The following is a 22,241-nucleotide window of genomic DNA, read 5'->3' on the forward strand; positions in this document are numbered from 1 at the left end:
TTGCAGTAGTTGTTGCCACTTTTATTATTATCCCACTAACGGCATTAGGCGAGATATGACTAAAAACCGTGCTAAGAGTTGTCCAGCCAGGGTCAAGAAGGGGCACATAGGACAAAATCTTCAACAGCTGAGGCGACAACCTATCCAAGCGTTGAGAGGGGTGGGCGGGTAGTGGAGGGGGGGGGGGGGGGTCACTGCACACAGGGGGGGCTGCACAACATTGCACATCGGGAAGAGGAAGGAATGCGCGGATCGGGGCAGAGGTACAACATAAAAAAAAGGTGAAACAAAAACTAAAAACTAAAAGTTTCCAAAAATGCTATAACTTTAAAAACTCGTGGGGTTTTGCAGGAGCTTTACAATCAGGTGATCAATCTGAAAGGACCTGATTGGACCCTCTTGTTATCTGCTCTGGCCGTCCAGTCGCCATACGGGAAAAGGGAAAATTAGCTGTACAGGATCAGACTAATTTCCCAGCAACGGGGTTGTTTTTCCCTGCGAGGCTCTAATCCAATATTACAATGCACTCGGCACAAACCAGCCACCCTGATTTGATAATGGAGAGACTGCGAATACTGATTAATACGGCTCGGAGAGGAAATCAACGGTTTGCAGAGCCCGGGAACACAGTTCGGTCAACAAAAGGAAAGCGGTGACCTTTCCTCTGCACTCACAGGCCACCTTGTTACAGATGTCACTTATTGTATGTAAAGCTGCGTATCTGCTGGTGGAATAATATAATTTATACTTTAACCAAAGCAGAATTAGCTCGCTACAGGAACAGACACAACAGAATAGATTCAGATCAGAATTGAAAAAAAAAAGAAGCTTTTTTTGTCTTGATAATATTTAACTACTTAATATTCTTTTCCTGGTTCAGGGAGGTCAAAGGTCAGATCCTGCTACAGATCAACGCGCACTAAAATGCTGACACTTGCTTCAGGTGACCGCAGACGGAAACATATTTGCTTACACTTGTGCTCCCTGCGTGCACCTGTGCTCGGTGTTTTCGGGCGGCTTTGAGAGTCCGGTGGCCGAGTTCATGGCACCGCTGCACGCTTCTCAAGTCTCAAGACCTCTCGAGTCTGGTGCCGCGAGCTCGCTCTCCGGATAATTGGGCGGACTACGACTTGGCAGAGGCAGCGAGCGCGATGGGATCCTGTCCTCGTGAGCGAGCGAGAGGACATGGGGCGTTGGTTATGCAATGTTTTTTTTCCGGTCTGAGATCACTATTGATCTAATTTGACGTTCGGGTGATGTGCATCATGAGGAGCACCTAACGCTCCGCATTTCCTCGCAAACTGCAGCTGGAGCGCACCACGCCAACAGAATGTTTTCCTTTTTTATTTTACCATCAAGATACAAAACAAAATGTCAAAAGATTACCATCAAAAAGCATGTGTGTGTGTGTGTTTTGTCAGCGTGTGTGTTGCAATCCGGAGACCTTTGTTTGAGCAGCGCCACAAAGCAGGAAATGAAAATGTCTCAATCTCTGTTTTATTACAGAGGGACACGGGACCAGCGTGGCGTTGGTTTGAATCCAAACAGCCTGCGCTGGCCTCTCGCTGCCCTGATGGACTGGGAGGGAGCGTCGCACGCCACTGGGTGGAAAAAAGTGCACAGCAAGGGTTGGCGTCCACACAGGGTGGGAGACGTGAATTATTCATCCATTGGGGCAGTGGAAAGTTGCAACGGCCCCCGGAGACCACGGCGCCCGGGAGTTCAGTCGAATACAACACGAATGCAGCGTTTAAAACTAGGAGGCCGACAATTGATACGAAGACGGTGACTGGTTTGAAGTAAAGCGCAGCACAAAAGAAGAACTTTTGGTGGGAAACTCCCCAATCAACTGAGGTCAGGCGCTGTAAGACAGGGGCTTCGACAGCTCCAGTGGGGGCGGTTGGTTTTGTAAGTTGCTTTAGATATTACTCACAAGACACACGTCTTTGCGTGCAGAGAAATGCACGCAAGAAGTGATTGTTAAATACTGTTCAGCAGACGAACGAGGCTTGCTTTAGGCAAAAACAGACTTTAGATATAGGAAACATTGCGTAATAATGTGGATCATGACCCGTGCACAAGATCCCGACAGCTACAGCAGGCGTACATATCACAGCTGACCTCTCCACAGGAGACACAGTCTCAAGACAATGCAATCTATGAAATAATGTACCCCAATCGGTCTTTACCATCCACTTTACCATATCACATATCAAAAAGGAATGGTGCATTTCACATGGTTCAGCCCTGAATAAGCCGTTGGAGATGGAGGTGAACAGTGAGCAGTGCCATATTCACTCTCTCTTTACTGTGCTTTGCTCGACAACTTTAATCTTCTTTAGACATGGATTCAAGGGTTTTACTACGAAGGAATGTAAAGCACAGAACTGAGCTCAGGAAGGTAATAAGGAGGAATGCGGGTGTAGTAGGTGACCAGGGTTGTCCTGGTTCAGAATACCACTAGGTTTAAAAAGCCCATGTGGTTCTTCTTACTGGACATTCATAGCATCTACACAACAATACTTACAAGACCAGTGCCCTCCCCCTGCCGGACCACGTCTTATCATCCATTTTATGCTTGGCGGGGTCTTCAACTAGAGTTAACGTTAGCCCGAGAGTGCAACCGACTGAATCCAAAGTGACACTAGTCGAGGTATCAGAGAGACAGAAAAAGTGAAGTGATCCAGGCGCCACACTTTTGAAACATCCTGTTGTCTCACAATGCAACGAAAACAATCCACAAGCAACAAAAACCTGGTTGCTTGCACGCCTCGAGGCAGGGTAACCATTGTGGGAAATTAACTCCGCTCATCGAGATTCAGAGAGACTGGCCAGAAGGGGAAAAACCCGCCCAGATACTTTGATGCGAGCGCGCCCGAGGCAAACTCCCATCGGCGAACCCACTACTGCAGAAGTTTGGGCCCCATAAAAGGAAGAGATTCTGCAGGTTGAATGGAAAAGAAAAGGCTTAATGGCAGGAATCCTTTTAAACTGCAACCATGCGTCCTTTACATGCAAACGCAAAATGATTAAATGCAGAAGGTGGGTTTGATTATGATGGTCCCCATGTGATGATATTATTGAAGTAGCATTAAATGCTATCAGTGGAGGAGGCTCTCAAAGCTGGGAAGGTGCTACACCAGTGTTTCCCCTACCTTTATAACAGGGGGGTGCCTTCCCCCGAAAAAGTGTGCAATAAAAAAAATATATATATATTATAAAAAGATTTCTTTTGAAAGAAAATTATACATTACACAGCCGTTTCTGCCCTCGGCCGTTGTGAATAGGCGACATTGGCGCTATCTCACTGCCGACAGGAATGCAGCGGGAGAGCGGAGGGACGAGAATGCAAAGAGCAAAAGACGGGGCGGGCAGAGCAAAAGAGGGGGGCTGCAGCACAGGCACCCCCCCACCCCCCCACCACCACCACCTGCATTCGTGCATATCCAAAACACTGCAGGAGAAGGTGTCTCTTTAGGTCCTTCAGTCGTGGGACGGTTTCCATGACCACGTGATCGTGTTTACCTGTTTACTAGAGGCTGCCACGGGCAGACGCCACCAATGCACGGCGTATAGTGAAGAGAAATGTAATGTGTGCAAGCAGCGCAACAGTCTCCCTGTGTGTGCTCTGGCTCGTCACTGTGCGTCCACATCCCATTCAATCAGGAGGGAGAGCTGTGGTATTAGCAAAAAACGACAGAGTACACTCACACACACACTCACGCACGCGTCCTTGATCGCTGCGAAGGTGACAAGTGGAAGAGCAAACACAGAGCTCCAGAAGAACATACAAAGTTGCCAATACTAGAAAAGGAAATAGACTCTGCTATTTCCTTTCTGGCAATGGCAACTTTTTATGCTTGGTGCCGTTCAAGCTTTAATAGTATTCGTACCGAATGACAACAAGTGAGCCGCATCTCTACGGCTGATGCACCACCAACGACATGAAGACTTTAGGAGGGAGGAAGTTCTTGTTACCAGGAGCAATCATTAGCTTTACAAATTAGAGCAGGTCTGTCTGTTAAGGAGATTTGCGCATGATAAATCACAAATAAGAGACTCACGTCAAGGCGAGATCAGCTCCTCTGTGTGTGTGTGTGTTATTCTAATCCAAGTCTTGTGATCTTGTGATTGTGAGTCTTGCGGCTGTTAGTACTTTAAAAGGAGGAGGGCGGGGGATAGGGGGGGGGCGGAGGGGGGGGGGGTGTCTGAGTTACATGACAGAGATTTTAGAAGCACCAGCATTCACTCGTGTCGTAAGCAGACACGAACAAAAAGGGCAACTTCACAACGTGCAGAATGAGCAATCTGTGGTTTACACCTGCCTCCATCTCTGCGCAGTGACTCATTGTTGGCACTCGAGCTTGTGGTGTGTAGCAGTTTCAGTTTTAGCTCTAGAAGCAGCGTCCTGGGGACTTCTGGGAAGATTCAAGGCGCTCCATCCCGAGGGGATTGGTTTTTGTTTTAGTTTAGCTGTTTGGTTTTTTTACTGCTTGCTCTTTCCATAATGGCAGACTGTCACATTCGGAATGCCTCTCCATCCTGTAGTTACTCCCTCATAAAAATACGCAGACTTCTAAGTAGATCACAATCTGAAATAAAGAAATCGCCACCATTTCTAAAGATGAAGGCATCCATAGCCCGCCACATTTAGGGGTCTGAATTAATTTAATGAGTACAAACACTTGACTCATGAACTTATTTATTCCACATATGCCTTACAGTTTTGTGAAAAAGTATTTCTTTAGAGCAGGATCAAAATGGACATGTTCTTTTTTTAATATATAATTTGGAGCGGTATGGGGCACAAATACCAAAAGAAGGTCTATCTCGGGTTTAGATGCAGAAAACAAATGTAATGTAGTAAATCAAATACTACACAAACAATGAACCGTCATCATTGTCAGCATTGAGTGAGCAAAAATAAGTGGACCTTTGTTGTTATTATGCAAGTATAATTTCCTATTTAAATGCCATACCGAATGAGGCCAATTTTGCAACTTGATCGTGCTGAAAACAGCGTGGAGGACTTTCGGGCACTGCCTCGTAGTCCTGTAAACCAAAAGTTATTCATCCCCATCAGCCTGAAAAAGCCCCCCCGAGCTGAGGCTGCATCACTCCGGGCTTCCTGCCTACCTGCAGATCCGCTCCTTGCAGTCTACAATCCATGTACTTTTCCCACGCGTATGACAAATCAGTCTGCTGCACACTGGCCATGTCGTCCGCACCTCCAGGTCCAACACCAAGTCAGGGCGCGAAGCAAGTCAGGATCGACCCGATCCCGCGTCCGGTGTCCTGCCCGGTCCCCCAGGAGGCTGCGAGTGGCCCGGACAGCGGCGAACGAAGTGCCAAACGTTGTCCCGGGTCATTCATGGCAGACCCATGATCCACTGCGCCGCTTTGCCCACTTTAAAACTGTGCTTCTGCGGAAAGACGCAACGTGTCAAAGGTAGGTAGGCGTAACACACTTAGCGGACAAAGTATCTGCCGCACTGTGAGGTGCGGACAGTTGTTAAAAGAAGCACTTTCACCTGACGGAAACTACACGACGATCGTGACACACTGAAGCGTGACCAAAACATTACGGACTCGAGCGATGCACTCGGCTAGCAGGATAGCTAGGTGGACAGAACTAACCCGCGTCAAGTGGTCAAGCGGCTTCAAACAGTTCATTTCCGGTTTGGGGTTTTAATGTAAAAATAAAAGCATCTATTTTTTTTAATTCCAGTAGCCTATTTTTAGTATGGATTATATTCTGACGTAACCCCCCCCCCCCTCCCCCCATAAAACACTCAACGATTGATGCATTCTAACACTCACAAACACGCAAGTAGACAATTTAAATAACAGATAAAGCATAGTGTGTTTATGTCTTCACTCCCATATTTCAAAATATTGAGTCTGATGAGGCGATTTTCAATAACACACCTCTGCACTAAATTTGTTGAAAATACTTACCTTTTTTGTTCTTGTGTCTGGCATTTTTTAACACATTTACATTTACAAGTTTTGTTTTAAAGTGAGTTATATATTTTAAGATGTATTGCCAAACCATCAAAAAATGTTAAATGTTACCTTTAATATGATTGGAAAATATTTTCTAAAGTGAAATATCAGTCTACAAACTATAGTACATTTTATGGACTTAATAATAATTGAGAAACAATAATATTTATATTAAAATCTTAAATAGCATAAAGCCATTCATTTTATTACCTCTCATCTTTTCTTAATTATTGCATTCTTTTACAACAAAGTTAATTTCAAACCTACGTGTGACGTATTTCCACGCTTAACCTTAACTATATGCTGCAAACTTAATTATTATAGATTGAGATTTTTCATTGGATTAATGTTATAGCTCCAAATGAGGACAGAATTGCCTCTCTAACGACGTTGCACTTGTGTTTTATTGTGAAGGTTCTGCTGAATGGTGGTGTAGTGTTCTAGCTAGCTTGATGACTCGAAGTGGCAGGAAAGCTCATCAATTTCCACCGTTGAAATCCTCAAAATACTAACGTTATATTAACTTTAGAGCTACTAAACGCAATGGGCTTTGCGTACTATTTAAATGAAATAACGTTGTAGTCATATTTAGATTAGTATCTGGCTAACAATAATAGTGTTAGCTGTTGTTGCACCGCTTCGTACGTTAGGCAGCTGTCAAAACTGCATCAGAGATAACCGACAATATAGTTACCAGACTTTACAGAAAAGGCATATAATAAGCTATGGCAACATCGTTCATGCATGCAGAACACGCAAATTCAAGTGAGAATAATGATTTTCCATTCATACCTTCGTTTCCTATCATTTAAAGCCTGCTAATGCTAGCGTTCGTCCAGCAGCTAATGGAGTGGGATAATTCCCCCTCAGTGATGACTGGCAGACAGCTCCATGTAGCGACGCCCCTTTCGTCTTCACGGTTCTGTGAGGGACTTTATTCTCGCAATGACGGTCACGCACTGGAATATCGTTCATTTTATTTGTGAAATATTTTCATTTATAAGTGCTTGTATTTATCGTATCCTCTCATCTCTCTGGTCGATGAAAGAACTCACCCAAAAGGCTGAATTATTCATTTCTATCCGTGGTTACTGCGGGTATTAAACGATCCTGGCAGACAAGGCGCAGGGCGCGGCGCCTCCCTGCGGCCGGTGACATGCCCACTGACTTCTATTGTGCGTCCCATTGGACAACAAACAACTAAATCCACTATCGGTCAGAGCTGTTCGATCAGTTGACACGCTTCTGTAATTCCGCAAATGGTAGGATGTAAACGCCAGGTGGATTCTTGTTTAATCAAGAAACAGAATTGTCCAACTTTTGGGAACCACGCTGATGTTTTAATATTAGTCAAATAAACAACAGCCAAGATATTAATGGTTATTCAAAAGCCACAGTATTTAGTTTTGACCTCCATCTTTCAAACAGACAGAGCAATTACTTGAAACTATTTTGATCAATTCAATGTTTAAGTAATTTTCCAAGGAAGCCTAGTGCACTTAATGCTTATATGTGAACTAAAAAACTTTATTTTAGAAAGTTTGAAGGAAATTTTAAAGAAAGTTGCAACCCTAAACCTAGTATTGCTGTTCCAATTAGGAGGCAGAAATGTCCCACGTTGCAAATGTATTACGTTCTCGTTAATAAATGGCATAAAGGAGCCTGCTGTGTGCATGCGTCTCCTTTTTACACGTCACACTATTTGGGGTGGCAGCATAGAGTTTCCTGGCCACGTGAGCAAATCCAAATGTGTTTTTTTTTCTCCATTACTTGGAGGCCCGTTACAGGTTTCAGTTTTGCTTAGAGAAAACGAATGATGATCCAGTGTCCCAGGCGAGAAAATGTACCGGGTGCAACGTTTTTCTGAAAGTAATTCATGATGAATCATCACTTTAGGTATATTTTCCCAGTGAACAATACATGTGACCGTACGCGGACTTGGACAGGCTTCTGCATTTTCATATTTGCCACATCTGGCATCAATGGACCACTCTTCAACCACAGCAGATATTTGACATTATGGGGTCTACTTTGGCTCCACCTACCGCAATATGTATCTGTAATAAACGCTACCTAACACACGGTGTCACTATTATTACACCAATACCACGGACCCAGGCCCAGCTTGTTAGAAAAATGTTTATTCTTTTGCTGCCAAGCATTCAAACCCCTCCGACCAGCTTGCACAGACACTCGTAATATTCCACAATAATACTCCAATGAGACAAACTAATCCAAACATGCCACAGTGTAACACAACTGACACAAGATGACATGAACTTCACATTAAATGATGTATCTCTTGAACTTGTTCTCAGTCTATGTGCACTTAAGAAAAGACAACATACTAGTGTTTTTATTTACAATTCTCAATGTTCCATAATTGTGATTTCATAAAAGGGGGAAAAAATACAGATAAGCATAACACTGAGCAATGAAAGGCACAGTAAGTTCACCTCTGGTTTTCAGAGGTGGCATTTTCAGCAGCTATGGTTTAGTAATGCTGAGTGGCACCTAATTTGCGGTCAAACATCCAAACAGTGTCAACTCTCATGGCACAGCCGCCTCCTTTCAGTATCCGCTGTCCCTCTCCACGCAGCCCACCCCCACTGCGTTGGTGGGGCATTTGCAGGAGCGCCCGCTAGGAGTCGCTAAACAGAGGTGAGTGCAGCCCCCGTTGTTCACAGCACAGTAGTTTTGCCCTGAAGGATGTAAAACAAAACACACAAACTCTTACTAATGCGGGACATTCCAGGACATTTGTATAAATCATAAGCCAACGCAGCGAGGAACGGCAGGAAACGGTCTCTTCACTGTTTGCTCAACAGATACACATACTTTGAGCAAACACAGAGCAAACTCCAGATGTTGGAGGCCCCCTTTTCCCTTGACTCCACATTCCCTGGCTTTAAGCATGCAGCCTTATCTGGAAGAGAAGAAGGGGGGGGGGGGGGCTGGTGTTGCACAGTAACATCAGCCATCCCTTCCCTGCATGACGAGTGCTAGCTGCAGAATGTCTCCGGCTACTTTCAGAAGCTGCAGTTCATCTTTCTCCACTCAGTGTCCTTTACACGGGGCGAAAAACTGCCGCCATGTTTGAAAGAGTAGAGCGAATGTATAATAAGGCTGCCTCAAAGGCCAAATGTACAAGGGTCAAGCTATTTCTAGGAATGGCTCTTTACGGGACTCGAGGGGGGGGGGGGGGGGGGGTTACTCACGCATTGCTAGGTAAATGATACAATCAGTAAACCCATTCAAAAGCACCAGACCAAACATTTTAAAGGGGAATGCCCAGGAAGTATACGGCCCTGTTCCCCGTCTGCCATTTTTACCTGACGGGCACTGGGCGTAGGCCGTGGCGATCCCGTACGTCTTGGTTCGTTTCTGAGGCTGGAACTCGTCTGACTCCTTGCCGGATTGGCGGTCCACTGCAATCACAGCATCCCTGTTGTAAACAAAACGAGCGTAGGAGTTTAGCGATCCGGTCGAATCCCAGCGAGCATCCTGTCTCCCCTGCAACGCCTGTCAAGAATCAGTGGGGGTTAGTGTAGATTTCTTTGCCGTGGCTGACATTGTTTGGGTGCCTCCCCCACCAGCGATGCAACAGCATGGGCAAGATCAGAGTGAGGCCCTGGGTCACTCACAGACGCTACGGTGGAGAAATTGCAAGCAGCTGCCATGTTTTAGGATGCTTCTTCCCACACACACACACACACACACACATAACACACAAATAGACCACCCAACCCCCACATTTTTGCAGTAGCTAACATATAGAATAGGGAGAAAGAAAGCTCCACAGTCTTCAGAGAAGTCTGGAAGAACTTCAAGGGCTGGAGCTTAAAGGGTGGGGAGCATTTTGACCTCTGACTTAACCTCTCCTTCCTCTACCTTGACTGATCTGAGTTCTGACATTGCACAGTAGACCATGGAAAAGGGCTGGATTATATCCTTCATTCTATAAATTCCAATGTCTGCTCATTTAAAACTATCCATAATACACCAACCACCACCAAATATGTCTGTGATAACATTTTGTGATCGGCCTTAAACGTAGAAACATAAACGATCGGCATTAAAAGCTAAAGAAGTGTTCATGACAATAGAAAAAGTCAAACCTCCGCCAGTCAGTGTAGTAGATGTTCCTCCCAAAAGACGTGATTCCAAAAGGGTACTGAAGCCCCTCCATAACCGTTCTGCGGTCGCCACGGCCCGGAAGGGTGCACTCCAGTTTATGCGTGCCTGCAGGCGAGAAATTACCGCTGAAGAGAAGCCAGACATCATTTCACAGATGAGTCATCCGTCTGAAATCTACATCACCTGCGTCCGCCCAGCAGAGCAGGGAGCTGTGAGAGTCATAAGTCAAGCCATTCGGCAAGCCCAGATCGTCTTTAACCAGCACCCTCCTGTTGGATCCGTCCATGTAGGAGGTCTCAATCTTGGGTGCTTCGCGGTTCCAATCGGCCCAGTAAAGATTACTGTAAGGACAGGTGTCAGTAATCTATCAAACTCAACAGATCTTTGTACTGGTAGGTTTTAACGTATAGCGATCCCATCATAATATTATTCTACTGGCCTGAAAATGTGTCTCATTAATAGCACAGTTGTTGCTACCCAACCCGCAATGAGGGGGACTGACATTGTTTGATTGATGTAGTATAATTAAAAAAAACAAGAATGTTTTCCAGATGTAAATTGAATACATTTCATTATAAAACTATAGGCAGCAGCCGGTTAGCTAAGCTTAGAATAAAGACAAGGAGAAGGGCTCTGTTCAGAGGTAACAAAAGTAAAATAGTCCCCATTTACTATTTAATATCTCATATTCAAGCCTCATTTAAACCGTACAAAGTTTAGTTCTATGTGGTTTAAAATATACAAAGCAATGTCAGTGTAATCACTGTCCTTAAAAGTCTACCTTCCAATCGTAACGTCTTTTTTCTTCTTTAGCGATCGCTATCTCACTTGCAGTTTGTTTACAAGCGTGGAAAAGGCCAAAACTTGAATGTGAAAGCACACCCACCCGTTGGGAGGGTCGGTGATGATAGCGCGAGGGTTGACAAGATCAGAGTCTATGATGACACGACGCTGAGACCCGTCCAAAGAGGCCACCTCGATGCGGTCCTTCACAGAGTCCGTCCAGAACATAGTCCGCCCCAAGTGGTCGATGGCGATGCCCTCCGGGCTATGCAGGTCTATAGAGGGGACCCACCGTGCACATCAGTATCTCTGTCTTATCAAAACCGCCCCCTGATTCCCAACTGGGTGAAAGCGCGGGGTAGAAAAGAGAAGAGTTACCTGATCTAATGACTGCGCTGGGCTCTCCCCCCTGGATGCTGGCCTTGCTGATCGAAGGAGATGTGATTTCAGTCCAGTAGACCATTTTCTCCACACAGTCATAGGCCACTCCGATGATTACCTTCTCCTGTGGAGGGGTCAGCGAGCAACCATCTTTGAAGTGTACTTCCCACAAACAGGATTGGTCGGAGATAATAACATGAAGCAGATGTTTCTTTTCATTTTGTAACTTTAACGTCTAGACGGAAATCTAAACCAGCAGAGCTGCACACCGAGCGTCAGCAGCTCGGCCAGGATTCACACCAGCTGCTTTGGAAATGAACGCAACAAGAGTAGAAGAATGCAATTCCAAAGATGTGAGACTGATGTTAGTTATTAAGGTGAATGTCACCATGTGTCTCCAATAAAGTGCAGGCAGAGAATGCATGAAGCAGATGTAGAAATGGCAAAGCTCCAGTTTGCGTGTTATTTTCACAAAGGGAGCAGCTAGTGTAAGAGCCTGAGCTGATGTTGCAAGCACAAATGTGAAATCACAAACACACACTAGTACACATACTAGTATTCTCTAGTATAATCGAAATGGTCCTACTTACACATTCACTGAGAAATACGTCCTTACTCAGATCCGCTTAATGTACAGTTGTGATCTTCTAAAATCAGTATTCACTAAAAGACTTAAAACCTGTGAAACATTGTTTTTTAGGCCTAATAAAATGTCTCAGGAAGTTGTAATGTAATTAAGCGACTCTTACAGGGAGATGGAGGACGGCCCTGGCACCGTCCTTTTTCATATGGTAACCTTCCAGTGGGATGTGCTCTATCCTGCCGCTCTGGGCGAACAGCAGGTGTGTCCCTTCAGGCACGGGGTGGACGTCGGGTCGAGGGTTGGGTCCAACGGGTGGTGGCCCACCGTCATGCTCGATACCTAACGGAGACAAACCCTGAGAAATCAAACCCTGTGGAAGGGGAGCTGACCCCAGAACAGGTTAAAGAAAGGGACGTGTTTTCTGTAGCTGTGGATTTCTTTCAGAGTTCGTGGCTGCTCATTGGTCCCGCCTGTTTGGTCTTGTAACACACAGCGTGGGACACTGTACTCACACATCGGCCTGCTGCCAGGCCCGGAGCGAGTCCCAGAGATCTCCTGCCCGTTCTGGTCCACGCACCAGCACTGTCCCGTGCTGCCGTGGCACTGCGTGGGTTCGTAGGCACCGCTCTCATCACATGTGGGGATGTACTGTCCGAGGGCGGGGCGGGGGCCCCGCGGGCCAAACTCCAACCCACCCTGGAGACTGTCTCGGTGGGACTCGCATCGGGTTTGTGTTCGCTCTGATGGGGAAAAGGAGCTTCACAATGAGCACACTTAAAACTGCAAAAATGCCACAAACGTATAAATAAGCTCTTTTATGTATTTTTTTTGTCTCCTCTTTTAAATTCCTCTTAAGGCATTAGCGGCATCCAGCTGGCATCAATATACTCTGTCGGGGGAACTCATTTCCAAGCACTCCTCATGTCGAAATGGGAGAGATAAACAAAGCTTAGAATAAAAACAACCAACTTGATTAGACTAAACAACTACCAAAACTGTCTCAACACCCATGACGGATTTCCCCAAAGGATGCCGCATCAGTAGCAGCAGAGGCTGAATGTTAGCAGACTGTCTACAACAACGACGCACCGCTTGAGTAAGACGTTGCATTCGCTTATCAAAAAGTGACGGGCATCCTGGAAGACTTACCCGGAGAGCAGGAGAAGCCATCGCCATAGAAACCCGTCCTGCACTGGCAGGTAAATGATCCGTCGGTGTTATAACACACAGCGTTCTGATGACACCTGCCCGGCTGACACTCGTCGATGTCTTCAGGGGGGAGGAGACGAGTGTGAGGAGAGAGAAGGACGCAGAATGATCAGTCACAAAGCGTATACATATATGTTCCGCATGTCTGATTCTGTCTTGTCCTTTTACGGTGGGGGCTCTACGTTATGTTATGGGTCAGCCTGTGCACAAAAACATCAAGCAGAGGCAAGAAGAGAGTGGAGACCACGAATGAGTGCTCCTCAGGACCAGCCAAAAAAACGACACGCCGACCGAGGACCACCATCTGCTTTTCATGTCTCACTGCTCAAACAAAAACAAGCAGATGTACTTTGTGAAGCAATCGTTCTTCCCCCGGTCGTAAACAGATGGTTTCACAATTAGAGCCATACGGTACATGTGATGGATTTTAAATCTGGACTCCTGGATTGGATTTTCCATTTAGCCCATTGACTAGTACTTCACACTTTGAACATTAACATTAAATTAACATTTTCAAAACACGCCACATGAATTTGGAGTGAATCGCACCATAAAGGCTTCACTGCCACCGCGCCTGTGTACGTTTTAAGATCAGTCTTTAAACCTACGATGCTTAGATTGCTACAACAATCAGCAATTGATGGGCTTAAATGTGCAAAAAGACGAATATAAGTTCTTTAAGTGGAACGTTATCATGGGTTAACATGAATTATGTCTAATATACTGTGAGCTCTGTAGTTTAATTACATGCAATAATGACTCATGACTGATATGTTTATCGTAACTTCCGAATGATGCTCATGAATGGTCCAAAGTATAAATCCAGTGTCTCTACGCAGTACCTTGGCAGATTCTTCCATCTCCCACGAACCCTGGCAGGCAGGAGCAGATGTATGACGAGCCTCCGGTGTAGCTGCAGTGAGCGCGCTCAGGAATGTCACAGTTATGGGTGCCTTCTTCACAGGCGTCCACGGGTCGACTGAGCTCTGAGGAGAAGAAGAAGAAATACTATTTTACAGCATGTCACAAAATGACCAGACGTCACGTTAACTCTGTACAGTTTGACCTTTGTTCAATATTGCTGTGATGCTTTTTGTTTAATTTTTTTGTCTTTTTGTCGTTGATACAATAATTCATCTTGAAAGGTGCATGTGGGCACATTTTTTTAACCCTCTTATTAAAGCAAGAAATCAAAAATGCTGTTCCTATTATATACGTTACAGTTGAGTACAGCTGACGACTAGAAAAGCGGGAAAAGAATATTAAGGACGGACGAGTCTTGTAGACTTTTATGTGACTATTTCAAGAAGTGTCCTAAAGAGGTATGATGAGTGTCTTATGTGATCTAGAGCTGATGAACACACACACACGCAGCTAATCACTTTAATCTGGCTCACCCTTGTCTACTTCATACGTTCATGCATTTTATTACAGTTAACGTGTGAACCTGTACGTCCGACGTGACGAGATATGAAATCGTACCCTGCAGCACTTACCCACGCAGGTCTGGCCATCGCCGGCAAACTGATAACCGTCGTCACATTCGCAGCGGAAGGTCCCGGGCTGGTTGTTGCAGATGGCGTGGAGGCCACAGATCTGAGGATTCTCTCTGCACTCGTCATTGTCTGGTAAAAAAAAAAAGAACCAATGAATCCTATGCCAATCGCGTTTGAGTTTGAGTCCAGATTTGTCCCATCAGTGTCTTTCGTTATCAGACGGAGATCAAAGGAGAGAGCTTGATTAGGTTTCTTAATTACAAATGTTTCCAGATAGCATCTGTCTGAGATACTTCCTTCCTCTTCTCAATTTACTGTATCTGCCTCAGAGCCCTTCCTGTCTGGCCTTCAATACAAAAGACTCATGGTTGCATGGAGCCTGGACTGCAGTGTATATGCTAAGCTGATCTGGGAGTATGGGATACTTTGTCTCCCATGTGATACTCCCTCGGCTAAGTGGTTAGATTGCCCAGTTCCCCAGGAAGGAAGGAAGGCTCTGTACAGATTTAGAACCCGGTTAAAATACAATAATGGTGAGAATCTTTCATTCCCTAAACAACGGAAACAAAGGTCCTTTTTTTGGTGATACATCATGGGCGATTCTTACCATAACATGTGCGGCCATCACCACTGAAGCCAACAGAGCACTCGCAGGTGAACTGGTTTTCCTCTCCGGGTCGGCACACAGCGTTGGTGTCACAGCCGTGTCTTCCAGTGAAACATGGGTTCTCCTCTGGCTGCCCTCCTGGGAATCAACGGTGTATTTTAGTATAAATGATTTTAATATAAATGAATGTGATACCATGACAAAATAACACATCTTTTTAGTAAAACCATGCCTTAGCCAGGATGTTATATGTTGTACTACAGGAAGGAAGTGTGCGCAGACCAAAACAGGAAGACAAGAATAATCTCAATGACCTCACCATTGATGTCCCCGATTTTGTTGCTCATGGCGAACCGGATGAGCTCATTATTTTCATTGTACAGGACAAAGACTTGGTCCACGCTGAGCATCTGAGCTGGTTTCATGTCTCTCAAAGACTCGCCGTACTGGCAGCTCTGGAAGGTGATGGTCTGACGCCACTGGTACGTCCTGGTGTCAGTGGAGCCATCGGGCAAGCTCACTTCGTAGTCCCGAGTGGAGGATGACGTGATCACTGTAAGGTGTGATTGGCAGGTAAGAAGCAAGGAGACGACTCATTAGTCTTCTGAATGAGTTATGATTACAAAAGCAGAAAACAAAAGAAGTCTCTTTTTTTGTATCTTACAGTTGCTGCTGTACTGGTAGACCTCGGAATAAGGGCCGATCTTCACGCCGGAGCCCCGAGGCACCTCTGGGATCCTGCCTTCCAGGGTGGTGCTCACCACCAGGTGGTCGTGTTCATCGATGCCTTTGAACTCCTGCCTGATGGTCAGCTTCTCATTCCCTGGCAGAAAGGTCACTTCAGCCTGCCGTGTGAACTCCCCCCCTACCGAGGACAGAGGAGAGGAGGTTGACTCTAAGACCGTGGCCCCGGATGAACTTTGGCTCCCGGCCTTCTGTCGCAGCTCAAGTGACATGAGGGAAATAGAGCTGGACAGAGTGAGTGAATCCGCAGCTGTGTGGCAAACTGCTTGTTGCCGCGTTGACGTTTGTTTACAAAGATTAAGACTTCCTTAATATGCACTTGTGTGTTTTTCTAAAAGTGAAGCATGAGAAAAAAAACCCACACAAAAAGCTTCTCGGCGTCACGTTATTTGACATAATTGGTGCAGTTGTAGAAAGATTTCCCTCACCGATAATACTGAAGCCATTCCTAAAGCCTGGCTGCTCCAAAGCGAACGCCCACCCGATCCCGCCACCGAGGGCCGACAGCGGCAGCAGAGAGGGTCCAACGTCAATGGAGATGTCACTGATGGCCACGTAGGACCGGCCATCGTTTACCACTACGTATGAGTGGAGGTCGTTGCTGGTGAACTCCACTGGAGAAGCAGAGTCGCCCACATACACTTTTCCATACACTTTGCCGTTCATCCGCTGTGGCTTTCCTGCAAAAAACAAACCAGAAAACGGACCTTAACGCGCGTCAAATATTTCAGGAGCAAAGTTGGTGTAATGGTTGAATATGGAAAAAACACAGGAAGGGAAATCGCTAATCTGCAGGAAGGATTTCGCCCGTCCTCCCTACTGCCAGTCACCAAAAAACAATGAACACATCAGATGCTTCCTGCATAATGTCTTTACAAAATTGTCCAAAATGTTAGTTTAGAAAGCCGACCTGGAGATTGAGATGTTTATTAGTATCTTGTGTGAAACACTCACTAGTCACTGGTATTATTATATGTTTCAATTTCAACAATTATGCTTCAGTGCAAAGCTCTTAAGCAAATTAATGTATAAAAAGCAAGCAGGCAAGACATTTTAAGCAATGTAAGTTGGCCACTTAAATAACAAGCCACTTAGACAATTGGGGTTGCCCCAGTTTTTCTCGCTCAGAGAATGTGACAAGAAAGAAATATGCCACCAGGACTTATTTAACCAAACCAATTTCTCTTTGTTTTGTAAAGCAGTAAAGACAAACCCTACAAATAAAAGGTTTTTACCCTCTGCAACACACTGTATCCCATTGCCATAGAAGCCGGGTCTGCAGTTGCAGCAGTATCCGCTGGGGTGGTCCTGGCAGTCAGCAAACTGGGAGCACTTATTCCTACTGTTTGCGCATGTCCCTAGATTGTATGAAAACACTGAAAACAGGTAGAAACATGGTTAGAATCTGGCAGGAACGGGTCATTATCGAAACAAGCCTATGAATCCTTCTCCCGCAGACTCACCATCTACATTTATATCTGTGTCGTCCACCACCAAGACTTGCTGGTTGTCAGGCTGATGTGGCTGGTACTGAATTGGGTGGACTTCGATCTGCGCCTCCTCCGGCGCATAAGGAGGGTCCTGCACACTCTGTCCGTTACTATATACAATCCCTCGTGCATCAGCATCCACCTCATCGCCAGTTGCCTCCCCAGTTGCCTCCTCTGACGTTGCCTCGGTGAGCAGGTCGGTGACCTCACCTGGAGCCACGTTGGTGAAATAGGGAGAAGTTCCAATCTCGTACACCCATAAACCCTGCAGGCCAGAGTTGGTCTTTCTATAAGGAGAAAATAGACTTTTACAAGGAGATTCCTTAAGGCATAATTCAAACAGGAGCACAATGGCAGGAAATGGTAACTTCGTCTCATACTATTGGTTGACTTACTCTGCCAAAGCCCTGACGGATGCCTCGTCATCAGTGGTCGTGCGGTAGTATGGTCCCTGACTGGAAAACAGGAAACCCGTGACCAAACCCTTGCTGAAGCCAGCGTGCATGACCGTACTGCTGGCTTGTATCGGAGTGGAGGAAAACTGCATGCCGTCCCTTGCATACAGGACGATAGCAAACGATGCAGAGTCGAAGGACGCAATGACCAGTTGGAAAGTGTTTCTCTGTGTGACAAAGCATTGGAAGAGTCAGTAAATGAAGAGTTAAACGGCGGATCACATGAATGTACCATGTGACGCTCACCTTTTTGTCAGTGTCATCTCCTCTTCTCGGAGGTTCGTGGGCGGCGACATTAACCCAGGTTACCACCACGGCGTTGGTGGGCTCGACTTTGTCATCCTCGGGGAAGGCCCCGTGGATGTACTGGGCCGCCCGAGTCAGAACGTCAGGACTGGAGTCTTGACGGAAGAAAACTTTCCCCACACCATCACTTGTGTCCAGGTCTCCATGCAGAGCTGCAATCATGCCAAATTTTGGGGGCATACTGCCAAGATATGTGGACTCGCTCGTTGGCTCTGCTGTGGCAACGAAACCATTGGTGTTTATCTGGAATGAAAAGCTCAGGTTGGTAATGGGGATAACAGGGAATTAGACGACTTCTTCATTGTAACCAGTACAACAACGCATGAAGAACTGTTTCACATCAGAGGTGAACCCGGTCCAGTCTGACCCACTTTGATTTTTATTCTACACTCATTAGGCTAATGAACCACTTCAGCTGGAATGTCCTGCAAAAGCCAAAATGAACGACCGGGTTTGCCATTCAACACAGATGTCCCACACTTAAGGTTTAACATGAACACATGCAGGGCTTGTAAATAAAGAAAAGCTCCGCTCATGTCAAAAGCACACACACACACACACACACTGCACATGGTGCTCCTTTGCAGAGCTACAGAACAGCACTATGGCTGGCTCAGGCTTCACTGTTTCCTGTCCCTGGCCTTCACGAGCAGCCCCGGAGATCCCAAAGATTGCACTAATCTGCATTACAGAAACTTCCTGACAAAATGGAAGATAGAGCTGGGAAAGTGATCAGTGAGTATGATCTCGCAGAGAGAGGCAGAGAGCGCACAGGCTTTGTGGGATAGGAATCAAACTCAAGAGGAGATGATAAAACCTTCTGATGATTAGCGAAGAAGGGTTTTTTCTCTAACACCACTATTACTGTTCCCCTTTAGACAGTTCAGAGACTGTCTCGTAAACGAGAATAATAATCTTTGTGGCAAATTGACCGCAGTAAAGAAACACATCGGTGGTGTGGGGATTTTGGGATAACTTAGGAGTGGTTGGGAAACCCCTCGGACTGATTTTCTGTCAAGGCTCATGTGTTAACCACAACTTGCCTCTGCTCATCTCTAATAGAACTGCTCATTGGGTGGGATTAGACATGCAACGGTTCCATCACAGAAATAATACTTACCAGTATAGACTGAACAAACAAAGCATTGGATAATGTTAAGCGTTTTACCTTTCAAGAGGAGACACCTTTGAATGGTATTACTCTCTGAGAGCATGTAACCCAAATGCACCACAACCAAATGAGAGATGCAGCACTATCTTTGAAGAGTTTGTATGTCCAACACAAGGGTGCAGCTTTTAAAGGATTCCAACATTTAAAACATACACTGCAAAATTCTTTTTTTTCCAGTGTTGAGTTGACATCACACTGCAAAAAGTTGATTCAACTGTTACAGATTACAATTGTACAAAAGAGCTGGAGTCATTGTGAAACCTATGAGAGTTAATTTAACTCTTTAATAGGTTTGAAATGTAACTGTACACCAGTGCCACACTTCTTGATGTTGTGTTTAACTCTACCTACAGTCTATTTAACACTCATTCTGAGTTAAATTGTTAACACTTCGATTTAAAAACGGAAAGATTGGGACAATATAAACTTCAGATTGAAGTCAATTTGACTCTGACATTTGCAGTGTAGATGTTTGATTTGCATCATAGTTATAAAAGATACTCACAGTTATGTGACATCGAGGTGCTCGTGCTAGATTGCAAAACGAGGAGCCTTTGTCGTTTATGTCATTGTGTCAACGTTATAGTGATAATATCAGTGAAAGCAGCCCCTGTGATTAGTAAATCAATATTAGCAAATACTCCAGAGCATACTCCGCACCAGATGTATATTGGTATGTCCATGTATTGTTTAAGGTTGTAAGTAAGTTGTAACAACTGAACACGTTTTAAAATTAAAATAATTATCTGGGGGGTTTCTAGGGAATGCGCAATTGTGCAAGATGGTTGGTCAGTCCACCCTGATCACAACTCCCACGCGTTGTGTTCAAAAGAACTAGAAAGTTGAGTTTTGACTTACGAAGATGCTGTCGAAAGTACCATCATAAAAAAACACTGGCTTGTCCAGTTCGAGTCGGTGCGTCTGGTCGTTCCCTGCTTCCAGTAACTGGTCCCTTGCGCTTGGACCGAAGGGAAAAAGCTCCCCACGCGTTATGCTCCGCGCCAACGACACGAACCCGAGAAAACTCGCACAGAAGAGCCATCCTTGCTGCTGCCGACCCATTGTCCGTGTTTCACGAGCAGTGTGCGCGGTCCACGCTGCGGGAGAGTGACGCGCGGGCTCCGCGGGAGAAAGTTCACTCAAAGTTTGGAGAGAACTTGGGGCGGAGTTGAGAGCTGCGTGCCTTCCTCAAACCACCTCCACTGGCAGCCTGTGCCTTCCTCTGCATGCTGCTACTCAAACAAATTCCTCAAGTGCTGAGGTAAGGTCTGTGGACTCTTGGTCAGTTTATTGACGCTTGTGGTGATATTCGCTTGGCCTACTTTAAAGACGCAATACTGCAGTCGCCGAGGTTGGCAGGGAACAGAAGTGGCCAATGACGTCACTTCCACATCACATCATTTGATTTGAAACCTGACCTGGAGCTCGGTGTTTCAGTATTGCCAAAACAGCAGAGAGCAGCCAGTACTCGGATGACCATATAGAACACAGGGGGCCACACTGTGTGGGAGGTCCAAGTATCTCCAGTGGGACCGAACCAGGCTGAATTAGCAGATCTGGACCCAGTCCAAGGGGCCAGCAAAGCACCGACATCAGAGCACGGACCAGTTACCAGCAACGGAGCCGCATGGCTGGTTTGATTGAAACATTATGTAAAGGACAATATTACAGAGCACTGTACCATGCACTAATCACTTGAGGGCCTCTTGCTGCGGCTATCAGACTGGACTCCAGCTGGGATAATGAGGGGCTGCTGGTAATATGCTTCAATTTTTGCCCTGCTATGGGATGCTCAGCCATTCATCCAACACGTCGGTCCACTCATCTGAACAACTGTTGGCCACATTGCCATCACATTTTAATATGGGTATTCATGGTTTCCGTGATTCCTAATGATATGTCATGACATCTGACCCTTTGTCTGCCGCTATCATCAGCCAAATAAAAGCTTTTGCCAACAATTCTGGCCCATAACAATGTGCTTTAAAAATGGAATTAGATAACAAATGACCTCTGAGTGAAGGACTGTGATCCTGTATGGACAACGGCAATGCTCCAGTGATCATTTTTAATAAAGTTTTCTGACCTTTTCCAATGCGTCCTGTGTATCCACCACTAGAGCAAGATTTCATTTCACATATGAAAACTGAATGTACAGGTTGAGCGTCATGGATCCCTGCTCGCCTGAGGAAAACCTTATGTGTAAGAAGTGCCCCTGTTAAGGTGTGGCGAGGACAATGCATATTATATATCATTTCCATCTAATATATTTTTTTTTAATGAAAAACTCTAAATGAATCTCGTGCTGACATATGACGTCCAGGCTGAAGACATATAACTTGCAACAAAGGGCCTTAAGTAGACATGAATTAGTTCTACAGGATCACGAGGCGAATAGTTAGGGAACCAGAGAAGGAGAGCTTTGTGTTTCTGCAGCAACTCTCTTGCACCACCCCCGGGTCAAAATATATAATCACCATATTGTTGTGAAACTTAGTGGGTACAATTATGTTTTGCATCACCTTTAAGGGAAATCTTCCATTCTTAGCCTCTTCTATGGGGCTTTGGAATTAACTTTACAGCCACAAAGGATGACATCAGAAGTAATCTGTGCCAACCAGTTTATTTTTAAAAGAGATGTTTAACATACCATGCAGACATATCTATCTGGATGCCGTGGAAGGATTTTAAATGTTAAGCTGAAACCCATAGTATTTTGGAAAGAGACAATTCATGAGGAAATAAACATGTGCATATTTATATCCATTGACTTCCTTTCTTTTTTAAATTGTCTTATCTGATTCTGTCGCATGTTTCTTCCACTTTGAATCCCTTCCAGCCTTTAGATCTACAGTATATACGGTTGAAAGGCG

General features: G+C 45.4%; 2 protein-coding genes across 6 annotated transcripts in view; both read right to left on the minus strand.

Moving 5' to 3' along the window:
• The window catches only part of lyst (lysosomal trafficking regulator), a 48,095-nt gene extending 41,207 nt beyond the window's left edge, over positions 1-6,888 (minus strand). For 2 of the 5 annotated variants that reach the window (XM_037465256.2, XM_037465254.2), the window contains exon 1: positions 5,137-5,637. In XM_037465256.2, the coding sequence (XP_037321153.2) occupies positions 5,137-5,217 (81 nt within the window). In that variant the 5' untranslated portion in view covers positions 5,218-5,637. Of the gene's footprint in view, positions 1-4,064; positions 4,110-5,136; positions 5,645-6,798 lie in introns of those variants that run through there. The other 3 variants (XM_037465253.2, XM_062566432.1, XM_062566433.1) reach the window with 3 other exon arrangements.
• A 1,243-nt stretch (positions 6,889-8,131) lies between these two features.
• nid1a (nidogen 1a) lies at positions 8,132-20,571 on the minus strand. The gene is made up of 20 exons (XM_037466316.2): positions 20,227-20,571; positions 18,138-18,440; positions 17,832-18,058; positions 17,410-17,723; positions 17,182-17,322; positions 16,375-16,626; positions 15,867-16,067; positions 15,522-15,755; positions 15,203-15,340; positions 14,596-14,724; positions 13,942-14,085; positions 13,040-13,159; positions 12,403-12,630; positions 12,057-12,229; positions 11,305-11,431; positions 11,030-11,201; positions 10,327-10,484; positions 10,125-10,248; positions 9,339-9,451; positions 8,132-8,708 (listed from the first exon to the last, which is right to left on the minus strand). The coding sequence occupies exons 1-20, from the start codon at positions 20,428-20,430 to the stop codon at positions 8,578-8,580; spliced, it is 3,633 nt and encodes a 1,210-aa protein (XP_037322213.2). The 5' UTR covers positions 20,431-20,571; the 3' UTR covers positions 8,132-8,577.
• Between the last annotated feature and the right edge of the window lie 1,670 nt (positions 20,572-22,241).

Source organism: Pungitius pungitius, chromosome 13 (genome assembly GCF_949316345.1).
Source record: "Pungitius pungitius chromosome 13, fPunPun2.1, whole genome shotgun sequence".
NCBI lineage: Eukaryota > Metazoa > Chordata > Actinopteri > Perciformes > Gasterosteidae > Pungitius > Pungitius pungitius.